Source organism: Sorex araneus, chromosome 11 (genome assembly GCF_027595985.1).
Source record: "Sorex araneus isolate mSorAra2 chromosome 11, mSorAra2.pri, whole genome shotgun sequence".
Lineage (NCBI taxonomy): Eukaryota > Metazoa > Chordata > Mammalia > Eulipotyphla > Soricidae > Sorex > Sorex araneus.
The window spans coordinates 3,189,688-3,204,375 of NC_073312.1; the positions used below are offsets into that span (position 1 = coordinate 3,189,688).

General features: G+C 54.4%; 1 protein-coding gene across 3 annotated transcripts in view; it reads right to left on the minus strand.

The window, feature by feature from the left end:
- Positions 1-14,688, minus strand: part of DOCK1 (dedicator of cytokinesis 1) — a 270,057-nt gene that overhangs the window by 195,300 nt on the left and 60,069 nt on the right. For all 3 annotated transcript variants that reach the window (XM_055119527.1, XM_055119526.1, XM_055119525.1), the window contains exons 20-22: positions 14,000-14,089; positions 13,627-13,727; positions 4,290-4,424 (exon numbers count right to left, since the gene is read on the minus strand). In XM_055119527.1, coding sequence (XP_054975502.1) covers positions 4,290-4,424; positions 13,627-13,727; positions 14,000-14,089 — 326 coding nt within the window. The remainder of the gene's footprint in view (positions 1-4,289; positions 4,425-13,626; positions 13,728-13,999; positions 14,090-14,688) is intronic.

The window sequence follows — 14,688 nt, forward strand, 5'->3', positions numbered from 1 at the left end:
ACAACGTAGGGGCCGTACTGGGAGCAGGAGGGAGACTTGGAGAGCCTGGTCTGGGGGCCCCCAGCAGGGCTGCGTGTCTGCCAGTGGCGCTCAGTGGGAACCTCCCCCTCGCGCCCACCCTGCAAACACCCACCAGAGCTGAGATGAGACGTGCTGAGGGAAAAGCATTCGACACGTCTGTGGTCTGTTGGGGGGGGGGGGAGGAGGCTGCTGCTGCTTTTTTTTTTTTTTTTTGGTTTTTGGGTCACACCCGGTGACACACAGGGGTTACTCCTGGCTCTACACTCAGGAACCACCCCTGGCGGTGCTCAGGGGACCCTATGGGATGCTGGGAATCGAACCCGGGTCAGCCGCGTGCAAGGCAAACGCCCTCCCCGCTGTGCTGCTGCTTCTTTAAGCTGCTTTAAAGATACCGCAAGACCCTTCCGTCACAGTTAACTCGTGTCCATCAGAGAGGAAGGGCGGCTGGAGGTCAGCGCCGTGGACACAGTGGACGTGGACAGTCAGAGCCACGGGGAAGGGGCCCGAGAGGACAGTCCGTAGCGGGGGCCGCCTCCCTGCTGGACGGGATTCCGTCCTACCGAGCTGGGAAATGCCCAAGCAGCTTCTCAGCCGCCGAGAAACGGCAGCAGGCGCAGTGTCCGCACGGCGGGTGGACAGAGCTGCCTCGGGGTGTCCAGGGCAGCTAGAGCTCCCCTGTCTCTCGGCAAGGGCAGAGGGCCCGGGATGGCGTGGCCGGAAGGCACCTGCGCTGCTCGCGGAGACCCGGGTCCATCCCCGAAACCACACAGGGCCCCAGGGCCCACCAGGAGTGCACCTGAGTGCGCCACTCAGGTTGTGAGTGCGTCAGGTTGTGGCCCAACGCACCACACACACACACACACACACACACACACACACACACCAGGAGTGAGCCTGAGCACTGTCAGGTGTGGCCCAACATACCACACACACACACACACACACACACACACACACACACACACACACAGAGAAAAATAATCCTAGCAGGCAGCAGGTCCACATCCCAGAAACACTGACGCAAACAGTGAGGCTGACACAGGCTCCAGGCCCAGGTCACCTGGCGCCTGGGGAGGGGCGGGGCTCCGGGGGAGGGCAGACCCCCATGACCTGCACCCCCGGAGACTCTGTGCTGGGCTCTCTGCAGCCTTGCTGTGCCTCTCGGCCTGGGGCCAGGCCGGCCTCCTGCTTGGGGCGACTGAGACGGGACTGAGATATGATGGGGGACGGGGACCCCCCCCCTTTCTGCCTCTGCAGGCGGCCCCCAGAGCTGCATCTCAGGCCACAGAGGGCAGAGAGGGGAGGGAGCGAGCGGGGAGGGGCCCCAGGCCAACGGGAGCACGGCTGAGGGAGCCCTGAAGGGGGACCTCACCCCCCGAGGAAGGGTCTGAGGTGCCAGGCCACCACGGTCTAGATGGCCCAGGGAACCCTCACCCCGAAGAGAAAGCATCTGAAACTCCCTCCCAGCCTCCCTGGCTCTCAGTGGTCCTGGGACTCCATTCTGACCAAGGCTGTGAAGGCACAGGAGGCCTGGCAGGGGTGGAGAAGGACTTGGCTTCCTTTCCCTTCCCTTCTACTGCCCGGAACGCAGTGCTGAGGGCAGGAGAGGCAGGAGCCACTTTGGAGTCATGAGTCAAAAGCAAGATGCATGGAGGGAGAAGGGGGGGGGGGTGAGAACTGAAGCAGCCCCTCCCGGAGAGGCGCCACGGGGCATGGCACGAGCCAGGCCTGGGTGCCAGGTCAGGGTGCCAGGCGTGAGGGGAAAGTGACCTCCTCCCTCCGTGTCATTCACGAGGTACCAGTGTTTTCTGCAGCCCCACTGCCCACCACCTTCCCGACACTGCCCAGCCGTCCAACACAGGCCTAGGAAGCCCGGCCACTGGCATCTGGAGTGAGACAGAAACTTCAAGAGACGACTCCGTTACTGGCCCGGCTGGATGAGCCCGGTCTCCAGGCGGTACGTTTTGCAGAAGACCCTGAGCTCTCTCTCTCCAGCAGCAAACACACTAGGTCACCCTCTCAATTTTCCATGAGTCCCACCCACCATCCCTTCAATCAGCTCTCCTTCGGGGCTCCTAATCGCGTGGGGAAGGAGAGCCTGCGCATGTGTGAGGGGGAGCTGCACCGGGTCCCAGCTCCGTGGCCCCGGCCACACACTACAGAGCGAAGTCCTCCAGGGGCCCAGCAGAAGCCAGAGCGCCACCGGCCCTGCTCTGGGGGGCGCCCGCCCCCTCGCGGAGGCACGGACGCGGCAGAGCTAGCGGGGAGAGAGGGGAGCGGACAGGTCGCCTGTCTGCAGAACTGACGGGGAGATGCGGGCAGAGACAAACGGCTCTTCCAGGAACCTTCTGCACCCGGCACCGGGGGAGAAGGAGCCTCGGGGCCGGGGCCCCGTCTGAGCTCTCGGCCCTGGGGGTGGTGGAGAAAAAGCAGCTGCGGGCTGAGCCGCATCCTGCGTGGACGCTGAGACGGGCTTCCGTGGGGGCCCCGAAAGAACACGAGTGCCACCAGCCTCGGGCAGCCCAGACTCAGTGAGCTGCCGCAGTGCTGGGGGCCCACGGGCCACACAGAACCCGGGGTTTGTGCTAGCCCTGGGGCCCGCGCCCGGGTCTCTGCAGCCTTGTCCTTCCCGGGCCCTTCAGAGAAGCCTGCGGCGGGCCACACGCGTCCTCCACAGCAGAGGAGCGGGCCTTCGTGGAGCCCCCGCTGTCCTAGGAAGGCACCTGAGCCACGGGCAGCTCAGCTGGGCAGCACTGGCCTTGCTTGAGTCAGACCGCACCCCCGCCCCCGGCCCTGGTCACCCGAGGCGGGCCACCTGGAGCAGCCCTCCGTCTCGAGAAACAACATAGCGGCGGTGGCCATCTATGACCCCCCGGACCCGCCCGCCCCGCTGCCCGCCCCTCAGGCACAGAGAGATGACGCCCAGGAAGGGCTCCTGCCGCTCAGCACTTCTGTTCACAGCCAGAGCAAGCAACTAACGTTCCCTGTAGGACAGGCACAAATGCCGCGATCCACTTTCAGGCTCAAAATCAATTCGCAATCTGAGAGCCAGTGGGCTGCGGCGCCAGGGGAGGACAGCTGCGTCCCTCCGCGTGGCTCGTGCTCCTGCCGGGCGGCTCGCTCCAAAGAAACCAGCTCTGAGGGAGGGGAGACCCGCCCGGCAGTGCTCGGCTGCCCTGGACTCTCTGGGCTGTGGCTTCCGCTCTCTGTTTCGTTCTGCTTTGGGGCCACACCCAGCTGTGCTCAGAGCTCACTCCCAGCTCTGTGCTCAGGGATCACTCCCGGCTCTGTGCTCAGGGTCACTCCTGGCTCTGTGCTCAGGGCTCACTCCTTGCTCTGTGCTCAGGGTCATTCCCAGCTCTGTGCTCGGGGCTCACTCCTGGCTCTGTGCTCAGGGCTCACTCCTGGCTCTGTGCTCAGGAATCACTCCTGACTCTGTGCTCAGGAATCACTCCTGACTCTGTGCTCAGGGCTCACTCCTGGCTCTGTGCTCAGGGCTCACTCCTGGATCTGTGCTCAGGGCTCACTCCTGGCTCTGTGCTCGTGCTCAGGAATCACTCCTGACTCTGTGCTCAGGAATCACTCCTGACTCTGTGCTCAGGGTTCACTCCTGGCTCTGTGCTCAGGGATCACTCCTGGCTCTGTGCTCAGGGCTCACTCCTGGCTCTGTGCTCAGGGCTCACTCCTGGCTCTGTGCTCAGGGCTCACTCCTGACTCTGTGCTCAGGGATCACTCCTGGCTCTGTGCTCAGGGATCACTCCTGGCTCTGTGCTCAGGGATCACTCCTGGCTCTGTGCTTAGGGCTCACTCCTGGCTCAGTGCTCAGGGCTCACTCCTAGCTCAGTGCTCAGGGACCCTTGAGGCAGTGCTTGAGGACAATACGCAGTGCCTGAGATTCCTGGTTTGTCTTAGCTGCACTGGTTCTTCAGGAGAAGAACCTGTTTTTATTTACTTTTACACTGGTTCTCAGCACGTACTTTATTTGTGTTCTCCTACACAGACATGCTGTAGAGGACTTGAGAACTCAGGCACGCATAAGGCTCCACCAACCCCCTGGTCACACACACACGCACACACACAAATACACACACAAATGCACACATGCACACAAGCACACACACACATGCACACATGTACACATGCCCACACAACTTTCACATTGGGGAAAAGCGGCCGCAGGCAGCCCGGGGCCGCCCCCAGCCAGGGTTGCATGGGCTCTGGGAGGCAGAAAGGAGAGGCGCAGGGGAGAGGCGGGGCGGGAGGCGTACTGGTTGAAGAGCACCCGGGAGCGCACGATGAACTTGAAGATGTACTCCAGGGACTCCACGGCTCTGAGCAGCTGCTCGCCGACGCCCGGCTTCTCGGCATTGTCCACGTAGTTCCGCAGAACCTTCGTCAGCTTCCTGCGGGGAAACACGGGTCACCTCGCTGCAAACGCCACTGGGAGACACACGCGGGGGTTGTTTTCTCGGGGCTCAGGCATATAAACAAAGGGACCCCCGAAACCCCTCCAGGCAGAGCGAGACCGGAGGAGTTTCCTCTTTGGGGGGGGGGGTGCCCGGAATCAAGGGAAGGCCAGTGCTCCGGCCAGGAACCAAGCCCTGGCCGGCCTGGGGCTCAGCCTTCCGTCTGAGATGCTTGTCTCAGCACGGGCGCACGGACCCACAGACGGCTCCCTGGGCTCTGCGCGGATGCGGGCGGAGTCCTGATTTACAGCCCAGCGAGACCAGGTGGACGGAGGCAACGCCACTTCACCAATGTTAAATAACAAAACGGAAGGCATTCTCTTTATGGTCCCAGAGAGGCGCGGAAATTCTTCGCAAAAAGACATTACACAGAAAATGTTCTGGAACCAGAGAATGGCGACGCCATGAATCTGCTAAGTGCTGAACATACACATTGAGTTTTAGACTTGAAAATGGTGAAAACGTTAAATTTTATGATATGTATATTTTCGCACCATAAAAAAAAAGCATTCTATAAAACAGTATTGGTAATTGGGAGTCATCTCCCGTACTTCGCTTCATTTTAGTCATTTCCTAAAACTAGAGTTCCTAAACTCAAAATAAAATTTTAGAACTACTTTTACCAATAAGAAACATCTTAATGTGTAGTGATTTTTGAAGAATCTTGTACAAAAGAATACCATATATAAAAATAGCAAATGAATACTTAATTTTTAGAAATATTTTTAAAATAGTTTTCTATATTTTCTAATCATAGGATTATGAAACATCCACTTAGTTTTACAAGTACACTGATGACTATAATCTTTCCAAGGCTCTATGTGCTTATAAATTGTGATATGAAAACAGGGAATTCCTTAACATAAAGACCTTTTTATTTCTTTTTATTTCTTTTTAGTTTTAATCTTTTTTATTTGCTTTTTGGGTCACACCTGGCGATGTTCAGGGGTTACTCCTGGCTCTGCACTCAGGAATTATTCCTGGCGGTGCTTAGGGACCATATGGGATTCTGGGAATCGAACCCGTGTCAGCCGTGTGCAAGGCAAATGCCCTCTCACCGTATACTATTGCTCCAGCTTCAAAACAGACCTTCCTTAAAAGCCATTCTCATAAAAGAACTTTATAGAACTTACAATATAGAGATTCAATCAAAATTAATTTAAAAAAACTAATCCAGTCACAGTGAAGTCGATGGTTTAAAAAGTCGATGATTTAGTTTCAATGTTCCAACACCCATCCATTCACCAGGGCACATTTCCCACCACCAGTGTCCCCAGATTCTCTCCCGCCACTCCACCCCCCAGCCTGCCTTTAAGGCAGACGCTTTTCTTTTCTGTCTTCCCTTCCCTTCCTTTTCTCTATAAGGCACCGAGGTTTGCAATACTGTTACTGAAAGGTTAAGGCACTGTGGCTTGCAACACTGTTACTGAAAGATGAAGGCACTGTGGCTTGCAACACTGTTACTGAAAGGTTAAGGCACTGTGGCTTGCACTACTGTTACTGAAATGCTATCATGTGCATCACTTTATGTCCTTTCAGCACTGGGTTCTTGTTCTAAGTGATCATTTCCAACTCTGTCACAGGAGTCCCTTCTCTGTCCCAACTTCATTTCCTCCACTTCTGGCAAACTTCCCACTGTGGACCGGTCTCCTGGCTCTAGATAACTTCTATTGTCTTTGAGTATTATTTCCATACTATTTTTTTTTTTTTTGCTTTTTGGGTCACACCCGGCGATGCACAGGGTCACTCCTGGCTCATGCACTCAGGAATCACCCTTGGTGGTGCTCAGGGGACCATATGGGATGCTGGGATTCGAACCCGGGTCGGCCGCGTGCAAGGCAAACTCCTTACCCGCTGTGCTATCATTCCGGCCCTTCCATACTATTTTTTATATCCCATAAATGAGTGTGATGACTGTGTCTATTCCTCTCCCTCTGACTCATTTCACTCGTATGATACTCTCCGTGTCCACCCACGCATAAGCAAATTTCATGACTTCATTTTTAGTGGCTGCATAGTATTCCACTGTGTAGCTGTGCCTTTGTTTCTTTTTCCAGTCTTCTACTCTCAGGCAGTTGGGTTGTTTCCAGATTCTGGCTATTGTGAATAGTGCGGCAATGAACACAGGAGTGCGGATGGCTTTTCTGCAGTGTTTTGGGGCCCCCAGAATATATTCTCGGATACAGTAGTATCGGGTCAAATGACAGCTTGATTTCTAGTTTTTGAGGAATGTCAATATTGTTTTCCAAAAAAGCTGGACCAGTCAACTTTCCCATCAGTGAGTGAGAGTCCCCTTCTCCCCGCATCCACACCAGCACTGGTTGTTCTTGTTCTTTTGATGTGTGCCAGTCTCTGTGGAGCGAGACGGTACTCATTATTGTTTTAGATTTGCATATCCCTGGTGATTATTGATGTCGAGCATTTTTTCATGTGCCTTTTGGCAACTGTATTTTGTTTTTGTGGAAGTTTCTGTTCATCTCTTCTCCCAATCTTTTGATGTGGTTGAAATCTTTTTTTCTTGTTAAGTTCTAACCGCACCTTACATATCTTAGATATTAACCCCTTATCAGATGTGTTGGGTAAATAATCGTACCTATTCTGTGGGCTCTCTTTATGTCCTGGTCATCATTTCCTTTGAGGTGCAGAAGCTCCTTAATTTAAAGCAGTCCCATTTGTTTGTCTTTGCTTCCAACTCTTGGTGAGTGGGGCTTTACCCTTGAACATGCCTCTAGCTTCAACGTCCTGGAGAGTTCTACCTACATTTTCCTCTGTGTCCCTTATGGATTCAGGCTGATATGGAGGTCTTTAATCCATGTTTATTTGACTTTTGTGCCTGGCGTTAGGAAAGAGGAGGGAGGGGGCTGGAGCAATAGTGCAGCGGGGAGGGCGTTTGCCTTGTACGCAGCTGACCTGGGTTCGATTCCCAGCATCCCATATGGTCCCCTGAGCACCATCAGGGGTAATTCCTGAGTGTATGGGCCAGGAGTAACCCCTGTGCATCACCGGGTGTGACCCAAAAAAGAAAAAAAAAAGAAGAGGAGGGAGTTGATGTTTTGCTTACAGCTGGCCAGTTTTCTCAGCAACACTTGAAGAGGCTTTCCTTGATCCACCATCACATTTTTTGCTCCTTTATGAAAGATCAACCGATCATATACCTGAGGGTTCATCTCAGGATATTCGACTCTATTCCGTTGATCTGAGGGTCTGTCTTTATTCATGCTGTTTTAATTACTGCATTTAATTAAACCACTTTAGTCACGCTGTTTTAATTACTACACTTTGTAGTACAGTTGAGGTTGGGGAAGGGATGCCTCCCATCATATTTTTCCTAAGTATTGCTCAAGCAGTTTACTGTTCAGGGGTTTACTGTTCCTTATGAATTTCAGGAATTTTTATCTATTTCTTTGAAAATTGACATGGATATCTTTATAGGACTGTACTAAATCGATACAATGCTTTGAGAGTATTTATTTCTTAAAAATGTTTATCAGAGAGCTGTGAGCTATTCTTCCATCCTTGGTGCCAGGACCAACCTTTCTCATAGCACTTGGGTACTGCCATTTTAACAACATTTGTCCTCCTAATCCAGGAGCAGGGGATCTATTTCCACTTCCTCGTATCCTCTCTAATTTCTTGAAGTAGCGTATTTCAGTTTTCATTGTCTATCTCTTCCACCTCTAGAGCTAAGTCGCTCCCGCGTGCTCGATTTTCTGAGGCACGTTGTGAATGGGATTGTTTATTAAAATCTCTTCCTTCTCATCCACTATGCAGAGGGAAGCCACAGACTTTTGCATATTAATTTTGTAGCCTGCCACCTTACAAATCTATTGGCTTCTAGAGACTTTTTTGTAGACACTTTAGGATTTGCTAAATACACTATCAGGTCATCTGCAAGTAGTGAGAGCTCACTTCTTCCTGGGCTATCTGGATGCCCCTGATATCTTCCTGTTGCCTAATGTCTATGTACTTCCAGTACTATATTGAATAAAAGTGGGAAGAGTGGGCCACCGTGTCTTGCGCCTGATCTTAGAGAGAAGGCTCTTAATTCTTCCCCAACGAGTACAACGTTTGCTTTGGGACTGTGGTAAATGGCTTTGACTATGCTAAGGAAAGTCCCTTCAATTCCCATTTTACTGAGAGTTCTTCTCACGAGTTGTGATGGGTCTTGTCAAATGCTTTTACTGGTATGATCATATGACCTTTATTTTTTGTTTTACAGATATGGTATATTATGTTGATTGACTTATACATGTTTGCGTGTTAAACCATCCTTGGATCCCTGGGATGAATTCTAGTTGGTCATGACATACAATCTTTTTGATCTTTTTGATGAATTATTGATTCTACTTGCTAGTATTTGTTGAGTATCTTCACATCTGTGTTCACCATGGAATTACCCTGTAATTCCTCTTTTGAGTGGTGTCTCTGTCTGCTTTTGGTATCAGGTTGATGTCTGCTCCTTAGAGACTGGGGGTGTTTGCTATTTCTTCATTTTCCTGGAAGAGCTCGAGAAGGATTGGCAGTAGGTCCTCCTTAGAGGTTTGAAAGAACTCACCAGTGAATCCATTTGGGCCTGGGCTTTTGTTTGGGGGAGACTTTGGGTTACCATTTCAATTTCATCAATAGTAATTGGTTCTGTTTGGTTTTTCAGTATCTCTTTATTCTAATTCATTATTTGTAGTAGGAAAGGTATGAGCTTTGCATATCAATTTTGTAGCTTGCCACTTGACTATACAAACCTATTGTTTCCAAATCATCTTGGTTCAGTCTTGGGAGGTTACAGGATACCAAATCTTTATTCATTTTTTCTAGGTTCTCTCTTTTCCAGGCATAAATATTCTCAAATTAATCTCTGACAATCCTTTGAATTTCTGTGGTTTCTGTTGTGACAGCTTCTTCTTTCATTTCTGATTAAGTTTATTAGGGCATGCTCGCCCTCACCCTCTCCCTCTCCCTCCCTCCCTCCCTCTCTCTCTCTCTCTCTCTCTCTCTCTCTCTCTCTCTCTCTCTCTCTCTCTCTCTCTCTGAGTCTTGCTAGTGGTTTATTGATCTTGTCTATTTTTTCAAAGAAACAGCTCTTGGTTTCATTGATCTTTTGCATCTTTTTTTTGGATTCCAGTTCATTAATTTCTGCTCTAAGTTTTGTTATTTCCTTTCTCCTGACTGCTCTGGGCACCTCTTGTTGGTCATTTTCCAGTTTCTTAAGCCATGCAGTCAAGTTACTCATGTGGGCCCAATTTTAAACATTTCATTAACTTTTGTGTCAAAAATTAAGAATACTCAGTACAAATAAAATATTAAATATCTGATGTTAACCCATACCTTTGTAAACTATTAATATTTCACAAAGTAATTAATTTTTAGTCCTTGTAAAAAATTAGTTCTAAAAAAGAGAGGAAATTTATTTTTCTGTAACTCAACCAAAAAATCAAATGACAGATTTATTCAAAGTTTGAAAGTATGCGAGAGGTTTAATAATAAAAGCAGAATAATGAGACCAAGATACCATGAACAGGTATACTCTTTTCGAAAGTCTAAAAGCACTTGAGAAAATCAGACTCCCTAAGAAGATACAGAAACCCAAAGAGGATGTGTTTCTGTCAAGTATGACGAAACAGACCGGCGCTAAGGGGGTTAGAGCGGATGGCCCAGTGAGCCTCAGGCACATGCTGGTGAGCCCGGGGACACACCTGAAGCATCCTTCACCTCGGAGGGCCTGGGGACCTCGGCCCCAAGGCTGTTCTATTTGTCCCCGTCACCCTCAGCAATTGCCGTGCAAAGGGCTGTTGGCTGTCTGCCCTGAGGGACCAGAGTGCGGGCTGACAGATTCGGTCAGTGAGGGCAGTACAGGCAGGTGGGGGAGGGGGGGTGGTCAGCCCCAGCATCACCCACAGGAGGGAAGCCCAGGAGTCTGCAGGGAACTGCAGTGGAGGTCACGGGCGCCCACCTCACGCCTGAAGCAGTGCCTCCACTCCAGAGGATGGAATGTTCCAGAAGTCAACAGGTCATGCACCGGCTCCTCGTCCAGCCCCACCCCGCCCAGGTTGGCTGAGCCAGGACAGCCCCGCCTACGCCCCAGGGTGGCAGAGAAAGTCCAAACCAGGATCTTGTGAAAAGTCATTTCGGCTTCTCCACACACATCCCTCCCCTAGGTCGGGGTTCAAACAGAGGAGTCGGCCACCCCCCCCCAAGAATGCTGAGGCTCTGATGTGCCGTTCTCCTAAGTCACAGGTTAATGCGGGACACAGACGCAGAGCACCGTGTCGCACCTTCCGACTCAGGAGCTCGGTAAGGGGCGCGCCTCGGCGCTTGGGACTTGCCACTCATTTGTCATTAGACTTTTCATTAAATTTTTCATTAAACTTACTCCAGGGTACTAGATGATTTTTTTTTGGTAATACGTTCAATTATACATTGACTACCATCTTTCACTTATTTCCTGCATAAAGTGTGCGTCTTCGGCAGCTTAAAATTGACTCCTTAGGGAGCAGGGCCAGGGGGCTGCACGGAGAGGGGTCGGGGGCCGCGTGGGAGAGGGGGCGGGGGCTGAGTGGGAGAGGGGGCGGAGCCGTGTGGGAGAGGGGGCGGGGGCCTTGTGGGAGAGGGGTCGGGGGCCGCGTGGGAGAGGGGGCGAGGCCGTGTGGGAGAGGGGGCGGGGCCTCGTGGGAGAGGGGGCAGGGCGTGTGGGAGAGGGGGCGGGGCCATTTGGGAGAGGGGTGGGCCACGTGGGAGAGGGGGCGGGGCCGTGTGGGAGAGGGGGCGGGGCCGCGTGGGAGAGGGGGAGGGGCCATGTGGGAGAGGGGCGGGGCCGTGTGGAAGAGGGGGAGGGGCCGTGTGGGAGGGGCGGGGCCGTGTGGGAGTGGGCGGGGCTATTTGGGAGAGGGGTGGGCCGCGTGGGAGAGGGGCGGGGCCGTGGGAGGGGGCGGGCTGCACACAGGGGCTCCAGCTCACTCCCTGGCTCCTCTGACAGTGACCTTCAGGCACAGCGCTGAGATTCACCCCAAAACCAGAGCGGCGAGGCCGGAAAGAATAAATAAAAGCCAGCGCCCTGTTCCTTGGCGTCTGTACGCCCTGAAACGTTGAGTGAGAACCAGGGTCGGGCTGCGCGGGGTAACGCGGTCTCCGGGCCCGGCCTGCGGCAGCGGCTTAGGCAGATAGACTAAAGCTCGGGGCTCCGGTGCCCGGCCACCCACTCCAAACACCCCCTCAGGTGCGAGTCACCAGGCGGAAGCAGGAGCCCGAGGCCGGGTCTGCCTTGGGGCTGGGTGAGGAACAGATGAGGACCCTGGGGATGCACTTTCTGAACAGCCGAGACCAAGAGGGCCACTGCCACGGCACCTCCCCGAGGGCCCGGGGAACCGGGCGCAGGGACGGAACCTTCTGGATCTCGGGGACACAGGCAAGGAGGGAGAGTGAAATTTTACTCCTTTCAGTTGTCCCCAGGGCACCTGTGTCTGTCACAGCCACAGTGCAGGTGGTTGTGTCTGACTTACGCAAAGATTATCTTAGTCAGGGAACAAAAATCTGTTTTTAAAAATGATAAACTTGGCTCCAGTGAAACTTAGTTTCTGCACCTTCAAAAGACCACAGCAAGTGGGGCTAGGAAGGGAGTAAGTGGGCAGAGCACCCGCCTTGCATGCTGCCGACCCAGGTCTGATCACTGGTACCCCACGGGGTCTCCCCAAGCCCCGCCAGGAGGGCCCCCTAAGTACAGAGCAAGAAGTAAACTCTGAGCACAGCCAGGTGTGGCCAAAAAAGAGGCACAACTAAGAAAAAGAGCAAACAAGCTGCAGACAGGGATAAAAAGACTCAAAACTTATACTTGGCAACTTATAGCCAAATACCAATATGTCTCATAGGTCTCGATCTACAAATGTCTCCTTCAAATTCATTCAATATTTGAGGTCCCATCACGAAACTGAATTTGGAAGAGATATTTGAACCTATATTTCACAAATAACAAATAAAAAACAAGTATGCGATCGATACCTTTGGCCATCGGATAACTACCAATTAAAAGCATAAAGAGAAACCCATTGCCAGCCACGTGAGAGCGGAAAGATTAAGTCTTCCAGCAGGGCTGGGAGTCCAGGCTCATGGCACTTGCCGTGCATGGGGACAACCTGGCGCCCATCCCCAGCACCGCAAGTGTGTAAGGCTCACCGGGAGGGGCCCTGAGCACAGAGCCAGGAGCCAGCCCTGAGCACCGCTGAATGTGGCCCCAAACAAATAACAAGAATCAAAGCACCTGCCAGGAGCGGAGGCTGATGCGGACAGGGCAAAGGACGGACACTGGCTGCCAGTGAGAAAGCAAGGCGGGACTCGGGGAAACCAGTTCAGACTGGCCTCGTCACGGCCACCAAACTGTGGGGGTGGGGATGAGGCCGGGCACGGGGACAGGGAGGGAGTCTGGGGGGTGCCAGGTTCTCGTCCCCATGCTGGGGTCAGGGTCACGGAGCAGCGGGTGGGGCAGGCACAGGTGAGGGGCAGCATCTCGCCCAGCTCCTACCCCCTGTGCTGCGGGACCCGGGGGCACAGTGGGGGGTGGGGGGAAAGCGGGTGGGCAGGAGGCCGGGCTGATGCTGCAGCTGGCCCATCCCCCACACACCACCAGGGTCGGTACCGAGCAGAGCGGCCGCGCCACACCCTGACACCCGCCTGCTTGCACGACACAGAAGCCCTCGGAGACCAACGGGAGGCGTGCGGGGGAACGGGAGAGCAAGCGGCATCCTGGGGCTAACAGTTCAAGCTCATCAGAGTTCACACATCTCTTTCAACAGAGTTTCAGGCATGTCAGAGGGAGACAATTAAAAAATAATTCCAGGGGGCTGGAGCGATAGCACAGCGGGTAGGGCATTTGCCTTGCACACAGCCAACCCGGGTTCGATTCCCAGCATCCCATATGGTCCCCCAAGCACTGCCAGGAGTAATTCCTGAGTGTAGAGCCAGGAGTAAGCCCTGTGCATCGCCGGGTGTGACCCGAAAAGCAAAATAATAATAATAATAATAATAATTCCAGTAAATTTAAGAGCTTTCCGGGGGAAAAACACATCCCCGCTGACCAAAGTTCCTAGAGAAGACTCTAGGAGACAGGCGCGGAGGACGCGTCCCCAGCCTGGGGGACGGGACACGGGCTTACATGTAGGCCAGCGTGGCGCTGAAGTGCTTCTTGATGTACGTCTCCAGAACAGGGTTGAAGTGCTGGAACTTCCTGTCTGCAATGAGGCCGATGATGAACACCTGGGACAGAGACCCACGGCTCGGTCAGGAACGTGAACGCCTGCCCGGCAGGCGCTGGTGTCCCCGCACCCCGGCCCACGCCGAGGGAGCGGAGAGCGATGCGGCCTCCTGGCACTGCCGCCTGCCAGTGTGGGGCGAGGGGGACCCTTCCGGCTCCCGGGCCTCGGCTCCGGTTGGGTTCACAACGGAAACTACGGCCGGAGCCAGCCCAGCCCCCTCGAGCCCCGCCCCCCACAGAAGCAGCCGGAGCCGAGGCCGGAGCGGGCGCTTACCAGCGCGTCGAACACCAGCGTGTCGAAGGTCTCGCTCTCCGAGTTCTCCATCATGATGTTGAAGAGGGCGTCCAGCGTGTCCTGCAGGAACTGTGCGGCACAGTCGGGCTGCTGGGCCGGCCTCGGCACACGCAGACCCGCCCTCGGGGCCCCCCCAGCGCCTCCTGCCTGGACAGGGCACCCACCCACAAGCCGGGGGACAGGAGGGGCCTGGGCGGGGCATGAGGAGGGACAGGGAGGCCGACGCCCGAGAGACACAGGCCCTGGGGAGGCAGCGGGGCTGGGGCTGGGGCACACGGCAGACAGACGAGAGACCCCTGGCCCCTTGAACAGGAGCTGGCAACGTCCGTGGTGCCGATCTGAACTCTCAGGTGAGCACCGCGTGAGAGCACGCCGCCGGGAGCAACGCGGCTCAGGTCTCCCTGGCACTCGGCCTCGGGCACTCGAGGCCCCAGAGAAGCCCCAGCTGAGAGCTCGGGGCCTCGAACAGCCAGTCGCAGCACCGCAGAGCTCCCTCAGGGGGCCCCGTGCCACCAAGGCCCCAGAGGCACCGAGACCCAGGAGGGCAGCAACCCCCAGGCCCCCGGGACCCTGCCCCGGTCACAACCAGAAACGGGCGAGAACAAGAGAGGACACAGCCCAGGTGCCAGCGTGTGCCGGCAGACACGTGACTGGGCTCGGCACCGCCT